Below are 21,211 nucleotides of genomic sequence, written 5' to 3'. Positions count from 1 at the left end.
AAAGTCATGCTCAAAATTCTCCAAGCCAGGCTTCGGCAATACGTGAACCGTGAACTCCCTGATGTTCAAGCTGGTTTTAGAAAAGGCAGAGGAACCAGAGATCAAATTGCCAACATCTGCTGGATCATGGAAAAAGCAAGAGAGTTCCAGAAAAACATCTATTTCTGCTTTATTGACTATGCCAAAGCCTTTGACTGTGTGGATCACAATAAACTGTGAAAGATTCTGAGAGAGATGGGAATACCAGACCACCTGACCTGCCTCTTGAGAAATCTGTATGCAGGTCAGGAAGCAACAGTTAGAACTGGACATGGAACAACAGACTGGTTCCAAATAGGGAAAGGAGTACGTCAAGGCTGTATATTGTCACCCTGCTTATTTAACTTCTATGCAGAGTACATCATGAGAAATGCTGGACTGGAAGAAACAGAAGCTGGAAACCAGATTGCCTGGAGAAATATCAATCACCTCAGATATGCAGGTGACACCACCCTTATGGCAGAAAGTGAAGAGGAGCTAAAAAGCCTCTTGATGAAAGTAAAAGTGGAGAGTGAAAAAGTTGGCTTAAAGCTCAGCATTCAGATAATGAAGATCATGGCATCTGGTCCCACCACTTCATGGGAAATAGATGGGGAAATAGTGGGAACAGTGTCAGACTTTATTTTTGTGGTCTCCAAAATCACTGCAGATAGTGACTGCAGCCATGAAATTAAAAGATGCTTACTCCTTGGAAGAAAAGTTATGACCAACCTAGAGAGTATATTCAAAAGCAGAGACATTACTTTGCCGACTAAGGTCCGTCTAGTCAAGGCTATGGTTTTTCCTGTGGTCATGTATGGATGTGAGAGTCGGACTGTGAAGAAGACTTGAGCGCTGAAGAATTGATGCCTTTGAACTGTGGTGTTGGAGAAGACTCTTGAGAGTCCCTTGGACTGCAAGGAGATCCAACCAGTCCATTCTAAAGGAGATCAGCCCTGGGATTTCTTTGGAAAGAATGATACTAAAGCTGAAACTCCAGTACTTTGGCCACCTCATACGAAGAGTTGACTCATTGGAAAAGACTCTGATGCTGGGAGGGACTGGGGGCAGGAGGAGAAGGGTCGACAGAGGATGAGACGGCTGGATGGCATCTCATGAGATGGCTGGATGAGACTGACTCGATGGACGTGAGTCTGAGTGAACTCCGGGAGATGGTGATGGACAAGGAGGCCTGGCATGTTGCGATTCATGGGGTCGCAAAGAGTCGGACACGACTGAGCGACTGAAGTGAACTGAACTGAAAGATGTCCCCTACAGTAAATGAACGATCCCCAGCGCCTGTGTCTGTCAGGCAGCAACACCTACGCTACTGAACATCAATTATCAGTTTTCTCCAAAGTGTGTACCTTCCCTTAGAAGTCATCTCCTTACCCGCTCAAATTAATTAAACACGCACTGATAAACACATTTCTTCCTAACCACGTCATAGAAATTAAATAATCAAGTTTGTTAAAACTGTACCTAATGTAAAAGTAGAGACTCAGAATACATGGAGAACTCAGTGTATTGTTTCCAGACTATAGAATACTCTGTAACAAATTTTGGTACAGGCTAAAAACAAGATTTGGTATCTTTTCCAGGGACAACCATTTTTTTAAATTTGGAGGAATTTGAAAATGCATTTTTATATTAAACACACATGGCTATACTATGGCCTAGATACACCTTCCAATAACTCTAAGGAGAAAGTTTCAAATTTACAAAATACGTTATGTTTGTAATGAAGTTTCCTGGGCTATGCCCTTACACTTTTGAAATATTTAGTGGAAAAGTTTTAGGAACTAACATAAGTAGTCAAAGGGCTTCCCTGATAGCTCAGTTGGTAAAGAATCGCCTCAATGCAGGAGACCCTGGCTTGATTCCTGGGTCAGGAAGATCCTCTGGAGAAGGGAAAGGCTACCCACTCCAGTATTGTGGCCTGGAGAATTCCATGGACTATACATTCCATGTGGTCTCAAAGAGTCAGACATGACTGTGTGACTTTCATTTAAGTAGTGAAAACACACAAGCTTAGTGTCTCCAATTTCTTCCAGTCAATTACCTTTTTTTAAATTTTTAAAAATTCTCAACTAGGTTTCAGATAGAAGACACCAGACTACAGCTGAGTTACTGATGGCTGGGATATTACCTTAATATCTATTCACATTTTGTGTTCTGGCATGAATAACTTAATTAAGAGATCAAGAAATGTGGCTGTGTAAGAATTCTTCCATGGTGACCCAGCCCAAGCAGTGCCTCAGTTTATATTATTAACCTGGAAGAGAGGAGGGAAGGGCAGAAGAGAGGCAGCAAGAGCAGTGAGGCGCTTCTCAACTGTGCTACTATGGAACAAGAGTTTCCAATTCTTAAGGGCACAGTGTTGGCTGAAAGGGACCTTGCACGTGAAATACTCGCCTATCATGGATGCAAGGTGACCTGGGGATTAGCTGTCATCAACACCATCACTCCTACTCTTGGCTGCCCTTGAGCCAGGTTCTCTGTGAGATTAGAGGCAGGTTATGGAAACTGCCTAAAAGCCCTGACCAGTAGACATGACTCACACCTGACCAACCAGGCTCAGAAAGGCTAAGTCATCGCCCACAGACACACAACATGCTGTAGAACAGCATATGAACTGGGGTCTGACTCCACAGCCCAGGCCTTTCAGTGAAAGTCTACTCACCATTCACGCTGTTAGTTAAGGAAAATGTCACCCAGACCAAGGAAAGGGAATGTTTCATGAGATTAAAAAGGTCCAGAGTGTTCAAAGCTGAGAGTTAAGGAAGGCGGAGGGAAAGGAACAGCGGTCACCGCAGTCCTGCTGACCCTGGAGCAAAGTCAGTCAACAGAGACGGAGAATGCAGAGATGGCAAGGGCTCACGGCAAGTGAAATCAAGGGAGCAGAGGGACAGATTGAGACGCCAGTTCAGTGGCCAGCCCAGCCAAGAAAGGCCTCCTGCACGCCAGCAGGCCTGGGAGAGCATGAGCTGCGAGGTCTGAGCTCAACAGCAGTCTTTGAAATGTTCTTTCTTCTTCTGACATTTTCAGTTTACTTGATGGTGGTTTTCAGGGTCTCAAAAGGGTTTCATAAAGGGCACCCAGACACAGCAGGCCCAGGGCCCATGTCTCTGGATAAACAAAGGGTCTGCAGAACCTTAGACCATAGGCAGAATTTTACGTGCCCATATTCTAACTGAAGCCTGCAATTCTCAAGTAATTTAAAATCTCTGTCTAGTTATGTTCCTAAGCCACAGGTTTTTCATTCCTGCTCGTGGTCATGCCACCAGTTGATAGGATCTCAGCTCTCCAACCAAGGCTTGAACCCCGGCCCTCGTTGTGCAGCATCATAACCACAGGACTGTCGGGGGATCCCCTGGATTTTTTAAAGGACTCAAAAAGCAACCCTCCCAACTCCTAACGGCTGACTGGTGCGGGGTCAGCACCCAGGTCAGGTGAGGGCATGCACAGCCCGGGTTCTCGCCATGAGACGCGCAGCTTTTCCCATCAGCCAGCACTGACTGCCGCCCTCACACTTCCCATTCTACCCTTCCAGTCTCCGAAGTCCGCACTTGGGAGTGAGGGATAGAAAGGCCAGCGCACGGTGAGAACACCAAGGACAGCAGCGGGCTCGGGAAATGTTCAGAGTCCTCACTCTACAAGTTTGTGCCGGGCCCACGGCTCTGTCCCTAGAACACTCTTTCCTTTGAAGCCTGGAAAAAGGCAAGTTGGCAGGGAACCTGAACAAGGAATTTTAAGCGAGACCTCTTAAATAGAAAGCTAGCTCTAAGTGAAATTAACCAGGGGCTCAATAGAAAGTAAAATGGGCTAAACGAGCCACTCCCTGTCCTAGAACCAGAAATCCTTTTTATCTGGATGTTGGAACCTTGGTAAAGATTGGCCATCGGTAGCAGGACCAGAATAGCAAGACTGTGTCACTAATAAAAAGCTCAATGTGACTGGAGAAAGCATGCAAATAAAGGAGGAAGTCAGGCTGCTTTATATAGATCAGAGTTAGAAACAGACTCTGACCATAGGGGCTGGTTGCTTTCCTAAAGTCAAATGTAATTAAGTCAAATTATCTTAGCAGTTAGGGTAATAAAATTAGGGAAATACAAATACATCAAATTCCTATTCACTTTGTAACATCAACTCTTGACCTAGAAAACTGAGTGTAACTATTAATAAGCTAAGTTGAGAAAGAGGCATCTCTCTTTCATAACCTTTCTGAAGGTATAGGTAGTGATGAAAGTAACTATGAAGAAACATAGCTGACAGGATGAAGATAAAGGACAGCCACGGGCATCAGTGATTTCCCAGTCAGGTGTTAATCATTCATTAGCCTGTTTTCAGTCTTGAACTTCTGCTTACTACATTTTTAAAAGTAATAAAAATGGAATTTAGGCAGTGTGCATCAAGAGCAGTTACAGCTTTGAAAAAATAATGAAGTCAGATGTCTTTTTGACTAGAGTATTTGGAGAACTAAAAAGCACCTGAATTTCTTAGTTTGGATACTGTAGCATAGTTATATAAGATGCCACCTTTGGGAGAAACTTGGCAATGGAGTCATGGGAGTCTATGTACTATTTTTGCAAATCCTTGTAAATCTACAATTATTTCAATATAAAAAGCTTTAAAAAAATTTTTAAAGCACCTTGACCTAATTTAAAGTACACACTGCTATATTGGAGACCAGAGTCTTCTGTGATTCTTCTGATAGCTACAATTAAACCAAAACATCTGAAGAAGCAAAAGGAACTGCAGACATCAGAAAATAATACTGCGTTTAGGAATAAATACAAATTGGTACAACCTTTCTGTAGCCTAACAATAACAAATCTAAAATGTTCATACAGTATGATTCACAAACATTTTTTTTCCAAAAACAAAACTTAAAAAGGGAGAATACAGGAGTCTTTAAAGAGACAGTCAAAGAAAGAGATAAAAGGAAAGAAAATAGCTTATATACACCCAGCAGAGGGACAAGGAAAATTCATAGCTTTCACAGTCCTATTTTTCCAAAACAGTAAAATTACAAAAATATAAGGTCACATATAATATCTGCATTGAAAATTCAAGTTTTAACAACAAAAAATCCATTTAAATATATCAAAACATTACTTTGAATTACTTCTCTACTGTGTGTGGAGAGACCCAAGTTTAATGCCAATGAAATACAAACCTGTGCTTTGATGATTTGCTAAATATATTATATTTTCTTTATTTTTTGGCAAATCTCCATATAGCAATATCTAAAAGATAAAAAGAGAAACATTATTTTCATATTTTAAAACATGTTCTACTGTAACATATAAAATGACAATGCAAAACATTGACAAAAACATGATGTCATGAATATGTCATCCATGATTAACACCTATTAAGACTTCTCTTAGCCTTACAGGCCATCAACAGCAGCATATGACTAGAAAGAAGTTGAGCACAGGGAGGGTTAATGGTCACTAAGAGAAACAATGATCAGTCATCCTCTGGAATTTTTACTGATTTCTCACAATATCTGAAACCCTGTTCATAAGGTATATCGTCCTTCAAAGAGCCTACAGGGGGAGACACCGGTGTGCACACAGCAACTGTGATTAAATATAATGCAAATACTATGAAAATACAGTCTATTTTAAAGAACTGTCAGCTGCAGAGCTGCAGTAGCATTTGTTAGGTGTGATAACACTATGGGAGATGATGAAGGGATGATCAGGAAGGGGGAGCCAAGGATGGACTGGCAGCGTCTGGAGCCAGCACGGGTGCGCCTGGCAGGGTCTGAGCTAAACCGGGGCTGCCTGCAGTCAGGGAGCTCGCGCAGGAGGACCAGAGCAAGAGCTGAGCCAGAACGCAGTGTCTTCTGAAAACCAAGCTAAGGACGAAAACTTTATCCGGGAAGTAATGGGGAAACTTGGATCCTGATTAGGACTCTACTACGACTCCATACAGAACTCCCTGGATGGAGTTCAAGTGATCCCTAGAAAGGGGGGCTGCAAGAAGGGGAAGGGGTACACAGTAGGCTTCAACTCCAGCATTCATGTTTTACATCTTTAACTAGGGGGTGGGTACGCAGGTGCTCCTTACAGGAGTCTTTCTATAGTTTTGCATGTCTGAAATACTTCATAATCAATCATTTAAAGAAACTGGCAGTATATTTTTAAAGGCTTCAAAGGAAATGACTCCTAACAGTGTAATATTTTTCTTCAGGGCATTTCTGTTTCCATATCTTGTCATCATGGATTATTCAATGAATTAGCTACAGATCTATCTTTTTCCTGATGCTAGGAAAGACTGAAATCAAAAGGAGAAGAGGGTGGCAGAGGATGAGATGGTTAGATAGCATCAGCCACCCAGTGGACAAATGAATTTGGGCAAACTCCGGGAGAACACGGAGGACAGGGGAGCCTGGTGTGCTGCAGTCCACAGGGTCACAAAGAGTCGGACAGGACTTACAACACGACTGAGCAACAACTATCCTTTTAGACAGTCGCAGAGATTGTCTTTTGAATACAACACTACTCATTAATATCTTAACAACAGAACAAACAAAGGACTCTATCTCTGTAGATAAATGCAATTAGATGACAAAGTTCTGGAGACCAGGGACTCAGAATGAGACTTCTATTATCTTCCTCAGAAAACTATACTAAAACTGACCCAGAAAACTGGGTCAGTCAGTCAGTCAGTCAGTCAGTTCAGTCGCTCGGTCATGTCCGACTGCGACACCAAAACAAAAAACAAAAAACCAAGGTCAATGCCTTGGTCCATGCAAGGTTAAAAAGTGGAGTCCTAGTTTTTGAGTGATCCACCCTCTCAGCAATGAGCCAATGAGCTTTGGGACCTCCAGGTAGGACTCACTGGGTTCAAAGCACTGTGACAGAGAACTTCTGGCTTGACTTCCTTGGATAGAATACTCACGACAGCCTGTGGTTTAATTGATTCAATCTGAAAACCACTCTTTGGAGACCTGCCTGTCCTCAGGCTGAAGGCAGTTCTTGAGCCACCCACGGGGACTCTCCTTCCCTTTCACTTCATTAAGAGACTACAGCCTTTGAAGGCAGCTGACAAACAAGGTATTAAAAGGATTTCTTTTTTTTTTTAGTTTGATTGTGGTAGTCATTTCATAATGCATACTTATAACAAACAACATAATGAATAACATGAATAGGTAAAACTTGTGTGTGTCAAAAATAACCTTAAGAATTCAAATAATGGGTATTCACAGGGTGATAGTTATCAATCATACAGAAAACAGCACTGCAAACTTTATTTCCTATAAAACTAAATATATTCCACTTTAAAATAAAACAAGCATGGTGAGGATGAAAAGAAAACCACAAACAGAAGCACAGCCACCTAATCTCCTGACAAACCATCTCCAGAAGGGCAAACGGCTACTACGCGCAGTGGCAGCAGAGTGGCGTCTGGCCGTCATCTGGTCCAGCGCCACAGCCTCGCACGGCAGCGGGCCGAGCACAGGCCAACCATGCTGCCTTGCGCAGGGACCCGTGATGAGTCAACAGCACCACTTAAGAAGATCCCACACCTTCACTACTTGGGCTCAGTCCACATACTATATACCACACTGGCCTTAAAACATCAGTTTCCTACTTTTGTTTATAGACACAACTATTAGCCCAAAAGCTTTGCAGGAAAGCCACCTCTGCTTTCCCCGAGGCTCACTAATTTCCCCCATCCTTAAATAGCTTCCAAACAACTGGCATTTTCAAAATGTAGTTTGTTAAAGTTCAACAGGTCCAGTGTTTAAAAACAGATCTTCAGTGGTATCTAGAAAAAGTAAGATAAGTAACAAATCCTGGTGGGCAAAACAGATGGGCAAAATGTGAAAGGAACAAAATCTTAATTCAAAGCCACTAAAGGGAAAATAAATGCATAGTTCATACTTTTAAAGATTATTCTTCAATATGCATCTTACTGAAATAAAAGCTATTTCCAGTTGAGACGTAAAAGAAGATGGTAAGCCTCTGACATGAGTTAGGATCTCAAAGTAGGTATTTGGATTGCCTTTTTTTTTTTTTAATTTGTCACTATAACTTGTTTGGAATTCAACAGAAATGAGAGTTACAAAGAATTGCCCTTAATATTTGAAAATTTAAAAGCTCTAAAAGCAAAGTAAGTGAAATGATGAACTGCAAACCTTACTGCAATAGATGCCGATTACTAAGTACTTCAAGTAAATATTGATTAGCCAAGGAAAAGGATACATGATTGTAAAGTTTATGTACCACATATATGTGTATGTGTACCCAAGGCTCTTGAGAGTCCCTCTGACTACAAGATCAAACCAGTCAATCCTAAAGGAAATCAACATTGAATATTCATTACAAGGACTGACAGTGAAGCTCCAATTCCCTTTGGCCACCTGAAGTGATGGGGGCTGACATTTGAAAACACCCTGATGCTGGGAAAGATTGAAGGCAAGAGAAGGGGGCAGCAGAGGATGAGATGGATAGACAGCATCACCAACTCAATGAACATGACTCTGAGCAAACTCTGGGAGATAGTGAAGGACAGGGAAGCCTGGCATGCTGCGGCCCATGGGGGTCACAGAGAGTCAGACACAACTTAGCAACTAAAACAACAAAAAGCGTTTCCCAAATTTAAAAAATTCATAATAACTTACAAAATACCCATACATATACATTGTTAAACGACTCTATGATTACCTAAAGGCCACCTGCACGCTCTCATTGCAGTCATCTTAGATCAGCTTTTTCACACCATTTATTCACCTTCTCAAGGAAGCCCTCCTGCCTTCTAATAAGCTGGACCCCAAGATTCATCACTCCCCCTTTTGCATCACAGTAAACCCTGTCTCCTGTGTACCCCTATTTCTAGCTCACATCTCATTCCCCTTGAGGCCCACAAGCTCCTCGGGGCAGGGACCTCATCCCTGTTCAGAGCCTCATCTCTCTGCCCAGAGCCCAGCACCCAGATGCTTTTCAACAGATGTTCACTGAATCAATACGCTGCACCTGTATTTCTCACAAGTGGATAAAGCTACGCCTCACTTTTAACGGTGAAGAGCTGGGGTATAAACAAATACTTTAAATACACCAGTGACTGACTTAAGGCATCCTTCTGTGACTCTTCTAGTACGTGTATTTCAAATTACAATCACTTCACTGGCAGGTAATTTGTTCACACAAGGCATGTGGAAAACATGGCTGTTTTGGTTCTTCCGAAGTTTATGAGTAATTTTAGGTTCATCACAATTGTTCAATTTGGGGTTCATCCATTTTAAAAAAACTCATGTAAAATCCCTCCAGAGAAAAATAACAATGTTTTCTTAATTTTATTAACTTAACAGACGATAAAAATGCTCTTTGATTATCTTCATTGTGATTGAAACACACTGGTTACAGCTCTGCTCCAGTCAAACAAGCTCGTTTAGGTTGCACAAAGAAAGCTTTCAGCAGACCTGGGTTTGATGTAACACTGTCCTCTCACTGGGATCTCACCTTAACCCTTCTTTTGGTTTGTTCTCATAATTTGTAAACTACTTGAAGACTCCCTCTTTTGTATCCTAAAAGGGGATGGCAGAATGGAATCTAAAGTAATCACATATCTCACACAGTGGAATACCCACTCAACAATGCCTTGGGGACATAAAACACAGCGTACTTTCTTTTCAACAAACAAACAAAATTCTTCATTTATCTCAACATTAAAAAGCAGAGACACTACTTTACCAACATCTAGTCAAAGCTATGGTTTTTCCAGTGGTCATGTATGGATGTGAGAGTTGGACTATAAAGAAGGCTGAGCACTGAAGAATTGATGCTTTTGAACTGTGGTGTTGGAGAAGACTCTTGAGACTGCAAGGAGATCCAACCAGTCCATCCTAAAGGCAATCAGTCCTGGTTGTTCATTGGAAGGACTGATGCTGAAGCTGAAGCTCCAATACTTTGGCCACCTGATGGGAAGAACTGACTCACTGGAAAAGACCCTGATGCTGGGAAAGATTGAGGGCAGGAGGGGAAGAGGGCAACAGAGGATGAGATGGTTGGATGGCATCACCGACTTCAGTGCATGGGTTTGCAAAGAGTTGGACACAACTGAGCGACTGAACTGATCTCAGCAACATCTATTTTCTTTCAGCATGTAAACTGAAATAAGAATTTTTACTTCCTTCACTGTCCTTCAATATACATGGTGCTGTAGAAAGGGCTCAGAATATCCACCCCAAATTATGCCACTTTGACATGAGGATTATTTTGAGCTGAAGGCAACTGAGAAACAGCACATACAGCTGTCCTCCCCCTAAACTTCCTTTTGTAAAGGTGCCATTAAACTCCACTCATCAATGAGTCAGCAAACCTTACTAAACACTCTTATCCACTTTCCGGGGACTGTACCACCATTTACCAGCCCCAAGAACCCAACACACTTCTCCTCTATCTAGCTGTGTCTCCACAGTCTATTGTCCTTTGTTATTAATAAAATGATATATACATCCCTGGGCTGAAGAATTCCATGGACAGAGAAGCCTGCAGGCTACAGTCCATGGGGTCACAAAGAGTCGGACTCGGCGCCTAACACATACACATCCCTGGGCTGAGTCTAACCACCTCTTTTGGTTTTCACTTCTTTTCTGTGATGCTCCAATAAAAACACACTTATGTAACGTGTAAAATACTAAATTTTTAAAAAAATACTGACATCAATGGAATTTGTATGCCTTTTCTTCTGTTCTGACTTCTGTCGATTTGCAGGCCCAGCTACAGAACATTTTGCCTCCTCTATGCTGCAATATAATCATCATTAAGACACAGGCAGAAATGTTCAATTCAAATAAAGACATAGATTCCATCACCTTACCAACTTTATGAACTTCAGCACAAGTACCTAACCTCTCCATGCCTTTTTTTGGTAATCTGTAAAATGAATGTAATACTCCCCACAGGTTGTGGTGAAATAATTGAGACCATGAGAACTACTTCACATGATTCCTAGTAACGATTCCCCCCAAAACGTTAACTGTTGCTATTAGCAGTGGTATTAGATGCTCAGTCGTGTCTGAATCTTTGAGACCCCATGCACTGTAGCGCTCCAGGTTCTTCTGTCCATGGCAAGAATACTGGAGTGGGTTGCCATTCCCTTCTCCAAGGGATTTTCCAGACCCAGGGATAGAACCTGGGTCTCCTGCATTGCAAGCAGATTCTTTACCATCTGAGCCACAGGGGAAGCTCATGGTGCTATTATTACTATACAATAAGGTGAAACTGTTCACTCAAAACTGTGTTAAATGATGAACGGATAAGAGAAACAGATATCTAGTTTATCTTCCATAAAAAAAAAAAAAAGTCTGATTATGTAGAAATGCAGCTATAATTTCAGCATAAATAAGTTTGCACACTGTAATTGTTTATAATTATTTAAAGTGAATTTTTAAATGTATTTCTATGTCAACGAAATACATTCTTTCAAGATCACATACAAGATTTCTACTGTAATACACACGGAACGATGGTCTTTTTCTGCCCAGTTTGAAACATTTCCCTGAACAGGAAAAGTATGATGCCCTTCTGAAACAAGGTTAAAATATAAACATAGTCATTTATCTAATAATCAGTATAAAAATTATTATGCAACATTTAAGTGGAACCTTACAAATCACAAAGCTCTCTTTATAAAATATATTTGTCATATGTATCACTTGATACTGTCTTCATTTACAGATTGTGTTTTTCCTGAGTATCTGTGATGGCTCTGTCATTGAGCTAAACAGCTTCACATATTATCTCAGTCTTCAAAATAACAGGAAAATAAGTATTCCATTTAAGAATGAGAATATTGAGTTGAAAAGTTGATTTACTCAAGCTAACAGAGAATGGCAAAGAACTAGGAATCTCACCCAACATCCAAAATCTTTTGAATATAACAAATTACCTGCAAAAATTCCAAATAAAAATTGTCAAATGAGAAGGAGTCCCATGTATTAGAAGCTTATGTAATTTTTTTTTTCACTTTGAACATTAACCACAAGGAGGTAAGAAAGCCTTGAGTAAAAATTTAAAAACTGACATTAACGTTTTCCTGCTGCTGCTGCTAAGTCACTTCAGTCATGTCCAACTCTGTGTGACCCCACAGATGGCAACCCACCAGGGTCCCCCATCCCTGGGATTCTCTAGGCAAGAACACTGGAGTGGGTTGCCAGTTCCTTCTCCAATGCATGAAAGTGAAAAGTGAAAGTGAAGTTGCTCAGTCGTGTCCTACTCTTAGCGACCCCATGGACTACAGCCTGCCAGCCTCCTCCATCCATGGGATTTTCCAGGCAAGAGTACTGGAGTGGGGTGCCATTGCCTTCTCCAAAATGTTTTCCTACAGAAACACAAATTAAGAATGGGAGCAAAGCAACATGTCCACACATGAGGAGCTGGCTTCACCACATAGCATGTAACACAGAAGAATCACCTTCCCCCAGTGAAGTGACCACTTGTATTCAGTTATACTCCAGTGTTTCCTCCACTCTTTGCTCATTTTGTCATTTTATAACATCCCATTATACATTCAGTTTAAAAAAAACAACTGACTTCTTTCTAACTGCTAAATTGTATGCTGGGAGCAGAGGTTATTTTATCAATGGAAACACTGGTGCCTCGCATGTGGTTAGCACTTAATATGACCCCGTTTCCCAGGATCCCCCCCCTCATTTCTCTCTGCTTCTATCACATACACTCACACACACACACAGCCCTCTAAACCCACAGGCAACACTTATTTATTTGGGGTTCTCATCGCTGATTCATGGAAAGAAGCAGAGTAAACAAAACAAACCTGACAGAACTGCTTATCCTTAAAAACTGCAAAAAAGTGCAGGTTTACTGACAAGTACACGGAAGCCTCTCCATATTGCCAGCCGTTTCAGAACTCCTTTTGTAAGATCTCTGACCTTATTCTCAGTCTTCGGTCAACTATTAGGGCCATTCAAGAGCCCCCACGGATTACAAGTGAGATGTGCCCACATTTCCAAAGGAACACAGATCAGCATCCCGTGCAGAGTGCTCTGCCCTTTGGTTGAAAGGGAACCATCGAGTCAAGTCACTACTGCCACCTCCAAGGAGCTACAATCATGCAGAGGCGACACTATATATATATATTAAAATATGCTCCTGCTATGTTAATATTACATGTTAATGTTACATATAAATGATCCTGACATTGAGATGAGATGAGATCGTGACAGGTGAAGAGGGAAAGTGCCTGAGCTGGAAGAAAGCATCCTGAGAAGAGCAGTGCAAGGGCGCATTCTTGCGAATGCACTGGGAATAGGGGAGCAGGGACTGGGAAGGAAGCAGCAGTTGCACAAAAGTGAAATCAGCGAATGGAAAAGCTGGCCAGGGCGGAACTGTGACAGCCTTGAAGGCCACGCTTAGGAGTCTTCATTTTTACTCGGTTATCACCTGAATGAAACACATCATGTTACTCCCGCTTGAAGTATACAAGCTCAGAGTGGTTCATAACAATTGATACAGCCTTCTTGAATAATCTAGCAGAGTCACAAAGACTCTATAAATGTCTATAAAAGACTCTATAAAGTCTATAAAACTAGACCCATTTAGGAAAGAGGGAAAGTAAACTTTATATACAGAGAGCCCTCTTTTCTTTTGTTTCCCATCATAATGGCACAGAGGTATCCCCATAGGTTAGATTACATTTAATGCTACTATAAAACCCATAAAACCCATCCAAGAACTTAATATAAAATGGAGGAGTCTCTCCACAATTCATACATTTATTTAAAAGCTCCTGGTAGAAATCAAAGTTATACATCACACTGTTGCAGGCTGGGAGAGGGTGTGTAGATAAGGGAACTTTAACTGTCTCAAAATCTTTTTGCAGTGTTTTAATATTTTATTGCACCTGTAACTTAGAAAAATATGGTAATTAAAAATTTTTTATATGGATGCAACCCAAAATAACTGTGTTGCTTATAATCCAGGATTGATATTTCTAGACAGTATAAAAACAAGGTTCTAATTAAATTTCTCTAAGATTTTCTTATAAGTCTGTTCCCCGGCCAGACTTAAACTGTGTTAGATTGGAATCATATTTGATTGAGAAATGTTTAATTTCCTCTTTCAAAAGTTGTGTCATTCTGCTTAAGCATCTTCTGGGTTCTGTGCCTCCTAGCTAAACTGAAGGTAGTATTCTAAGGTCTTTAATAAAAGTCTTCACGAGAATGATAAATAAGTAGAAGGAGAAAATAAAAGGAAACAAGGAAATATTTATATTCTACATAGAACTACTAATATTTGAGAAGAATCTGGTCAACATTTTGGCAGAAATGAAGAAATAATCCAAATGTGCGTGATAAAGGGCTTGGACTTGTGCGGTCCCTTCTCCGATTCTAAATACACCTTTCATTCTGATAGCTTAGCTGCTTTCACAAGACGCATGCTCAGTCATGCCTCACTCTGAGACTTCATGGACTGGAGCCCGCCAGGATCCTCTGTCCATGGGATATTCCAGGCAAGAATACTGGAGTAGGTTGCCGTTTCCTTTCTCCAGATCTTCCTGAACCAGGGATGGAACCCAAGTCTCTTGCGTTGGCAGGAGGACTCTTGACCACTGCGCCACCTGGGAAGCCCGCTTTTTACAGGATACGGAATACAAATTTATCTCATTAAGAGTTTAGCACTACTTTTGAGGACATAGTGCTACCAAAATAAGGAAGTAGTTATAAATGGCCTCCAGATATGAAGGCCTTGAGGGTTTCTGAGGAACTTGAAACAACCTTTCAAGTAAATGTATAAATTATTAGACTATTCTAATTCAACACATTATATAAACATTAAAATCTTGGACTTAATTCTGTCTTACTTCTAGTGTTATTTAAACTATTTTATATTTGAAACAGGTCAATTGAAAAACTAAATTTATTTCATACAGAATTTCATATTTGACTGTTACAATGTATCATGTTAGCATTTAGGGAGGTAGGGATTAGCAGTCATTAATTTAAAATCTATTTTAAAGTAAACCAGTTGTTACTAACTGATTTAAGCAGGAAGAATATGGTAACTAAAATACTTAGGTTTTAATGAGAAGGCATGTTGTGTATCACTATAAATTTTGGTCTGCAAATATCAATGATCAGTTTTTCCTATATTCCAATAGGAGGAGGAGAAAGTGCAACATTTTTTTAAATACACAAGAAAAATGAATCCTGACATTTAGAAGATTATCACTAGATATATTGGTTCTTCACGTATTTATAAAAGGATGTCTGATGGTCTCAAGTATAATTCAAAATTTTATTTAGCGTTGGTCCTTGATGAAGTCTGTTAGGAATCCTTGAATTGAACAGAACTGATCATCAACAGACTAAACTTTTAAAAATCCACATGCTGAGGTCTATACTGAACAGATATAAGGTGAGATATACAAGTTCAGAAACACCGGAAAGTTCAGACACATTTTTTAGAATAAGAAACTTATTACACAAATTATTTCAGCCGTATATGTTGTATAGCACGGGACATGTTACAGGCTTTTAACTAAAATTTAAAAACAACAACAACACTGTAGGTAGAATTATTTTTCGAAGAGGTAAATGACTGTGTTATATGTTCTGTTTCCTAGCCTGCACCAACTGACTTATGATGTAAAGTTAAATGCGTACCATGACAAAACCTCACGTTTGGACAACTGCGGTGAAGGAAGAACACAGTGGGAAAATGACTGTTCTGAATTAGTGAAAATTTTAAATGAAGCCCATTGTAAAAGTCAAAGATCAGGAAATCGTTATCTGGAAAAGCAGTCTTTCTTTCTTTTCTAGGAAAGACAAATACTGATTTAAACAGAGGCCCTGGCTTCTAGTTCCCACCCCTCAAACCTCCAACCGGGGCAAGTTCAGAGTCATCAGGCATTAACAGTAATGCAACCGCAAATTCAAAATAGTAGCTGGTGGACAAGAGGGTGTAAGCAAGAGCACTAGGGGGGAGAAAAGACAAAAAAAAAAATAATAATAATAATAATGCCATGCCATTCACTCCAATCCACCCGCAACAAGAAAAGAGGGCTGAGTATAAGGAAAACCAAGAATTAAGCTCTATTTTTCTCCCCAAATTGGAGAAAAATGGAAAATTCACAATTTTTCCCCATAGTTGCTATTTTTGTGTAAGACTTCAAAAAATTAAATAAAGAAGGCCTTCTAATTTTGTTTTACAAATTTAATCTACACATAATCCATTCTCTACAGAGAAGGAACAGAAAGAAAAACAAAAAAGATTAGCCACACACTTAAGCCTAGTCAAAGTTGGCAAGAATGTTATCTCCGGTAAGGCTTCTACAGTAACAAATGTATTAATTTTCATGCCCAGCTTTCAATCATCCTGGGGAAGAACGTGAAACACAAAGTTGCATTGCCTGTCCAAAGAGTAACACCAATCTGTCTGCAGAGAAGGTCTCCGATTTCTAAGAGCGCACTTTCGAGTTCCAGCATGACCATCTCCTCTCAGACCAAGCGCCAGAAACTGTCAACTGCCTGCCCTACTTAAATGTCCATCTGCACCGACTTCGCCAAGCACGAGACAGACAGTTACAGAAGCGGGGACAGGGAGCGGTTGATCCCACTTGTGGCCTCAGAACAGCGTTCCTGCAGCTATACCCAGAGACTCGGGGTGCCCGCACCGAAGCATCGGGCCAAACCCCGGAGCGCGACCGTGAACATGGCCCGCAGGGCGAGGATGCGGTGGCGGCACGTGTTCGCAGGGCCGGACCTGGACCGGCCGGGGGACACGCGGCGGGTCGAAGCTGGGAAATGCGCCCGCGACCCCCGACCCCGCCGCCGGGTCCCCCGACAGCGGCAGGGGCGGCGGCCCGCGCGCGGGGGCCTCACCTGCACCCCGGTGTAGTTCTCGAAGAAGAAGAGCACCATGCTCTGATAGACGCAGTAGAGCCGGTCGTCCACCGCCTGGTAGAAGCGCGAGGGCAGCAGGGCGGAGAGCAGCCGCCAGGCGCCCCAGGCCAGCACGTAGGTGGGCGCCGCGCCCAGGAGCACGGCGGCCGGCAGCACGCAGCGCACCGAGTGCATGTGGAGCACCAGGGACAGCAGCATCCTCCCGTCTCCGCGCGCCCGGCGCTCCGCCGGCCCTGCACCGCTCCGCCGCCTCCCGCCTCCGCGAGGCCCTTGCTCGCGGGCCAATCAGCTGGCCGCGCCCGGCCCCGCCGCCGCCCCCTCACCGCGCCCGGTCGCCCGCCGCACCTGAGACGCCCGGCCCGCGCCCGCTCGGGCCTCCGCCCCCAGCCGCATGGGCCGGGCCGCCGCCGGAGGACGGGCGCGCTGGCGAGCGAAGGGCGGGGCGCGCTGATCGCGGCCCGGGGCAAGGGACGCCGCGGCCCTCAAGGACTGGGGAGCTCAAGACCGCTCACACCCCATGACCCTCTGCCCCGGCCGGGGGCGGGGCGCCACACCAACAACACGCCTCGCGATAGGCCGCCCGTTGCTATAGTCCCCCGCCGGGGGCGGGGCCCCGCGGCAAGAATTCGCCTCCTGATTGGTTGAGCGCTGTAGACGGTTGAAACGCAGCTGCTGCCCAGCCGCGTGGACTGCCCCCGTTCGGGCAACTGCGCATGCTCCAAAGGTCTCTCAGCCCCGCCCCCCTCCGGGGGCGCGCGCGCGTGAGCGACGCGGTAACTGGCTGTAGGGCTGTGGTCCTGTGGGTGCGGGTCGGCGAGGGGATCGAGGTGGCCGGGCACCCCGTGGTCGGGCTCTGAGCACAGGTGGACTTGAGGGGACGCCCCACCACCTGCTTGTACGACCGAAGGCTCCTGGACGCCGGGATGCGCCCTCGAGCCGAGTCGTCTCCTTCCCGTGGTGCGCACAGGTGGAGCTCGGCACCTAGAAGGTGCTGCAGACCCTGGCTGCCCGGCTGACAGATTCGTCAGGCCGCCTGGGTCAAGGCCAGCAGGAGACAATCGGGGCAGTTACAGAAGAGCCACAGAGGCTCTCGGGGCTCTCGCCCTGGGTTCTACAATCAGGCTGCCCTTCCTCTTCACGGCGGCGCCCACCCGCTCGCCTCGGCTCCTGCCTCTGCTCCCCGCCGGGTGCCCAGGACCCCGCTTCCTGCCCTTCACTCGCCCTCTAGCTTGTGTCTGAATCAGGTCCCTTCTTTCTCATCACTGTACGTTCACGCGTAGCTGGAGAGCCTTTTTTTACAAGGTTGTTTAATTTATCAGATTCACTCTTATTTTTTTAATTGTTGGATGCCAAATTTTATTTTTTTTAACTTTTTATTTTATATTGCGGTATAGCAGATGAATGGGCTTCCCTGGTGGCTTAGATGGTAAAGAATCCGCCTGCAATGTGGGGAGACCTGGGCTCTGATCCCTAGGTTAGGAAGATCCGCTGGAGGAGGGCATGGCAACCCACTCCAGTATTCCTGCCTGGGAGTCCATGGGTCCAAAGACTCGGACAGGACTGATAAGCACAGCACAGCGCATAGCAGATTAACAATGTTGTGATAGTTTCAGATGGACAACAGAGGGACTCAACCATGCATATACATGGGTCCATTCTCACCCAAACTCCCTCCCCTTCCAGGCTTATCAGATTCACTCTTGCTTCACTTCCGCAGGCCTGGCTGTTTAATGTCTTCCTGATAGCTTATGCTTAGCCTCATTTTTTTTGTGTAGTTCTTGAAGGTACTTGCACAGTGGTGGTGGTGGTTCAGTCACTTCAGTCATGTCTGACTCTTTGTGACCCCTCGGACTGTAGCCCACCAGGCTCCTCTGTACATGGGATTCTCCCTCCGACCCACAGGAGTGGGTTGCCATGTCTGCATGGACATGGGGAATAAAGTACTGACATACTTCTGTGACCTTCACAGAAATCTAAGACATCAGGGCAGCTGTTTTATTGTTATGAAAACAGATTCCGAGGCCTTCTGGATTCTTCTACCATCCTTTGACTACTGAGTGTGGTTTACTGTGTAATCCTTTAAGTGAAAAAAGAAGAAAAAATTTTTTTTCTGAATTCAACCCTGTGAAAGTGTCTGTCTGACTCTTTGCAACCCGAAAGACTGTATGTAGCCCACCAGGCTCCTCTGTCCATGGAATTCTCTAGGCAAGAATATTGGAGTGGGTTGCCATTTCCTTCAACAGGGGATCTTCCTGACGCAGTGATTGAACCCAAGGAAGCCCAGCCAAACGCATTTAGTGGCATTTTGTAGAAAATTGAAATCAGGTCCAGAACAGTGGCTACCTAATTTGACTGTCTGTACATAGTTGACATGTAACATGACTGGTAAATGGTCACCCTGAGAGACAAAGCCAGATGAATGGAAATTGCTCAAGGAACAAGTGTTTGCACAGGTATATTGCCAGCAGGTAAGCATTCACAGTAGAGATATTTTCAACAGGATTTTCGGTCTTTTTTTTTTTAATATGGAACACTTCCTGAATTTGCATGTCATTCTTGCACAAGGACATGCAAATCTTTTCTGTATCATTCCAATTTTAGTATATGTGCTGCCAAAGCAAGCACGCCCCTTTTTATGTGGAAAGCAATGCCCAGTGAGAACTAGATTCATACTGGAGGGGGAAAGTCATGGATATGGATAATGTGTACAATCAGTGTCCCCATGCTTCCTTGACTTAAATGAGACCAGACATCTGTACAATTAGGGAAATGTATGAAGGGATAAGATTCTCTGGTGATTCAGAAGGCAAAGAACCCACCTGCAATGGAGGAAAGGAACAGAAAGAAATCTTCCCAGTCCCTGGGTTGGGAAGATTGCCTGGAGAAAGAAATGGCAATGCACTCCAGTGTTCTTGCCTGGAGAAATCCCATGAACAGGGGAGCCTGGCGGGCTACAGTCCGTGGGGTCACAGAGTTGGACAGGACTGAGTGACTAAGCACACAGGCATGAAGGGATAAAACTGGTTCAATGTTAACATTACAGTCTGTACACATGAAGTCAGTAAATGTGTGTGATATGTGTAAATATGTTACTTCTTGTGGATTATCCCTGTATTGGAGAAGGAAATGGCAACCCGCTCCACTATTCTTGCCTAGAGGATCCTGTGGACAGAGGAGCCTGGTGGGCTGTCCATAGGGTCGCACCGAGTCGGACAGGACTGAAGTGACTTAGCAGCAGCAGCAGCAGCCCTGTATTACTGTTGGTCAGCAGGTTGTAAAGTTTTGTGCCAGGTTCTGGCATGGGGACACTGAGATCTTGAGCTGCCCTTGTCCTCTATTTATAGCCAAACTCGGCCCCTTCCCACTCGATTATCCCCTGTGCCCTGCAGCCTCCTTATCTGCAGACTCCCAGACACAAATTTACTCTCCTGCCCACCTCTTAGGCTGTACTCAGGCCACACCTTCTGCCTTTACTTTCTTACCTTGTACATATTTTAACCCTTTGCAGTGGGGTGAGTTTTATGTAAAGGGGGAATTCATGGTACCATACGGACATATAATAACAAGATCTCATTTAGGCTGGGCACATAGAAGGCTTCTCAGGTAGAGAGTTGACATGAAACTCGAGTGTGAGCTTGCTAGGGTAAAACTAGGGATGAGAAGGAAGAGGAAGCACCTTCCAAGTGAGAACAGCATGTCTGAAGGACTGAAGTTAAGAGCTCACAGGTTCTCAAGGCTGAGGAAAACTGTGTGCCGCAAGTAACGTGTCCTTTTTTTTTAAATTCAGATGCCCCCCAGAAGTATGTTGTGTATTTCCGTCACTTGTTTTTAAGCTAATATCTACACTTATTTTTATCATAAGTTTAATCAGTTAAAGAAGTAAGTTCCCATGAGTTGTGAATAAAATTTTAAATTAAGTGATTACAGAGATCTTTTAAGTGGAGCCCATGGGTTGGCTCAGTGGGTAAAGAATCTGCTTGCAATGTGGGAGACACAGGAAACTCAGGTTTGGTTCCAGGGTCAAGAAGAGCCCCTGGAGAATTAAATGACAATCCACTTCAGTATTCTTGCCTGAAAAATCTCATGGACATGGAAGCCTAGAGTGCTGCTGTCCATGGGGTCACGAACAGTTGGACACGACTTAGTGACTGAACATCAACAAGATTTTTCCCAATTAGAATTTTACACTGATCCTTTATCTCCTTGAAAACATTTTCATTCCACTTCTGCCACATCATTTTATCTTCACAGAATATATTTTATGCTTCCAAGTCTTTTTTATTGATCAGACTGTTTTCAGGGTATGTG

General features: G+C 43.4%; 1 protein-coding gene and 1 non-coding gene across 3 annotated transcripts in view; both read right to left on the bottom strand.

The window, feature by feature from the left end:
* AGPAT5 (1-acylglycerol-3-phosphate O-acyltransferase 5) overlaps positions 1-17,225 on the bottom strand; it is a 45,082-nt gene extending 27,857 nt beyond the window's left edge. Inside the window, exons 1-2 of one of the 2 annotated variants that reach the window (XM_040243215.1) lie at positions 16,883-17,225; positions 5,198-5,267 (exon numbers count right to left, since the gene is read on the bottom strand). In XM_040243215.1, the coding sequence (XP_040099149.1) occupies positions 5,198-5,267; positions 16,883-17,101 (289 nt within the window). In that variant the 5' untranslated portion in view covers positions 17,102-17,225. The remainder of the gene's footprint in view (positions 1-5,197; positions 5,268-16,882) is intronic. The other variant, XM_040243216.1, reaches the window with a different exon arrangement.
* A 2,197-nt stretch (positions 17,226-19,422) lies between these two features.
* On the bottom strand, positions 19,423-19,528 carry LOC120865910. Its single transcript, XR_005721554.1, has one exon. It is a non-coding gene; the product is annotated as a U6 spliceosomal RNA (small nuclear RNA).
* Between the last annotated feature and the right edge of the window lie 1,683 nt (positions 19,529-21,211).

This window comes from Oryx dammah, unplaced genomic scaffold, assembly GCF_014754425.2.
Source record: "Oryx dammah isolate SB20612 unplaced genomic scaffold, SCBI_Odam_1.1 HiC_scaffold_7, whole genome shotgun sequence".
NCBI lineage: Eukaryota > Metazoa > Chordata > Mammalia > Artiodactyla > Bovidae > Oryx > Oryx dammah.
The sequence above is the reverse complement of the archived record's forward strand: the minus strand, read 5'-3'. Positions and strand labels throughout refer to the sequence as shown.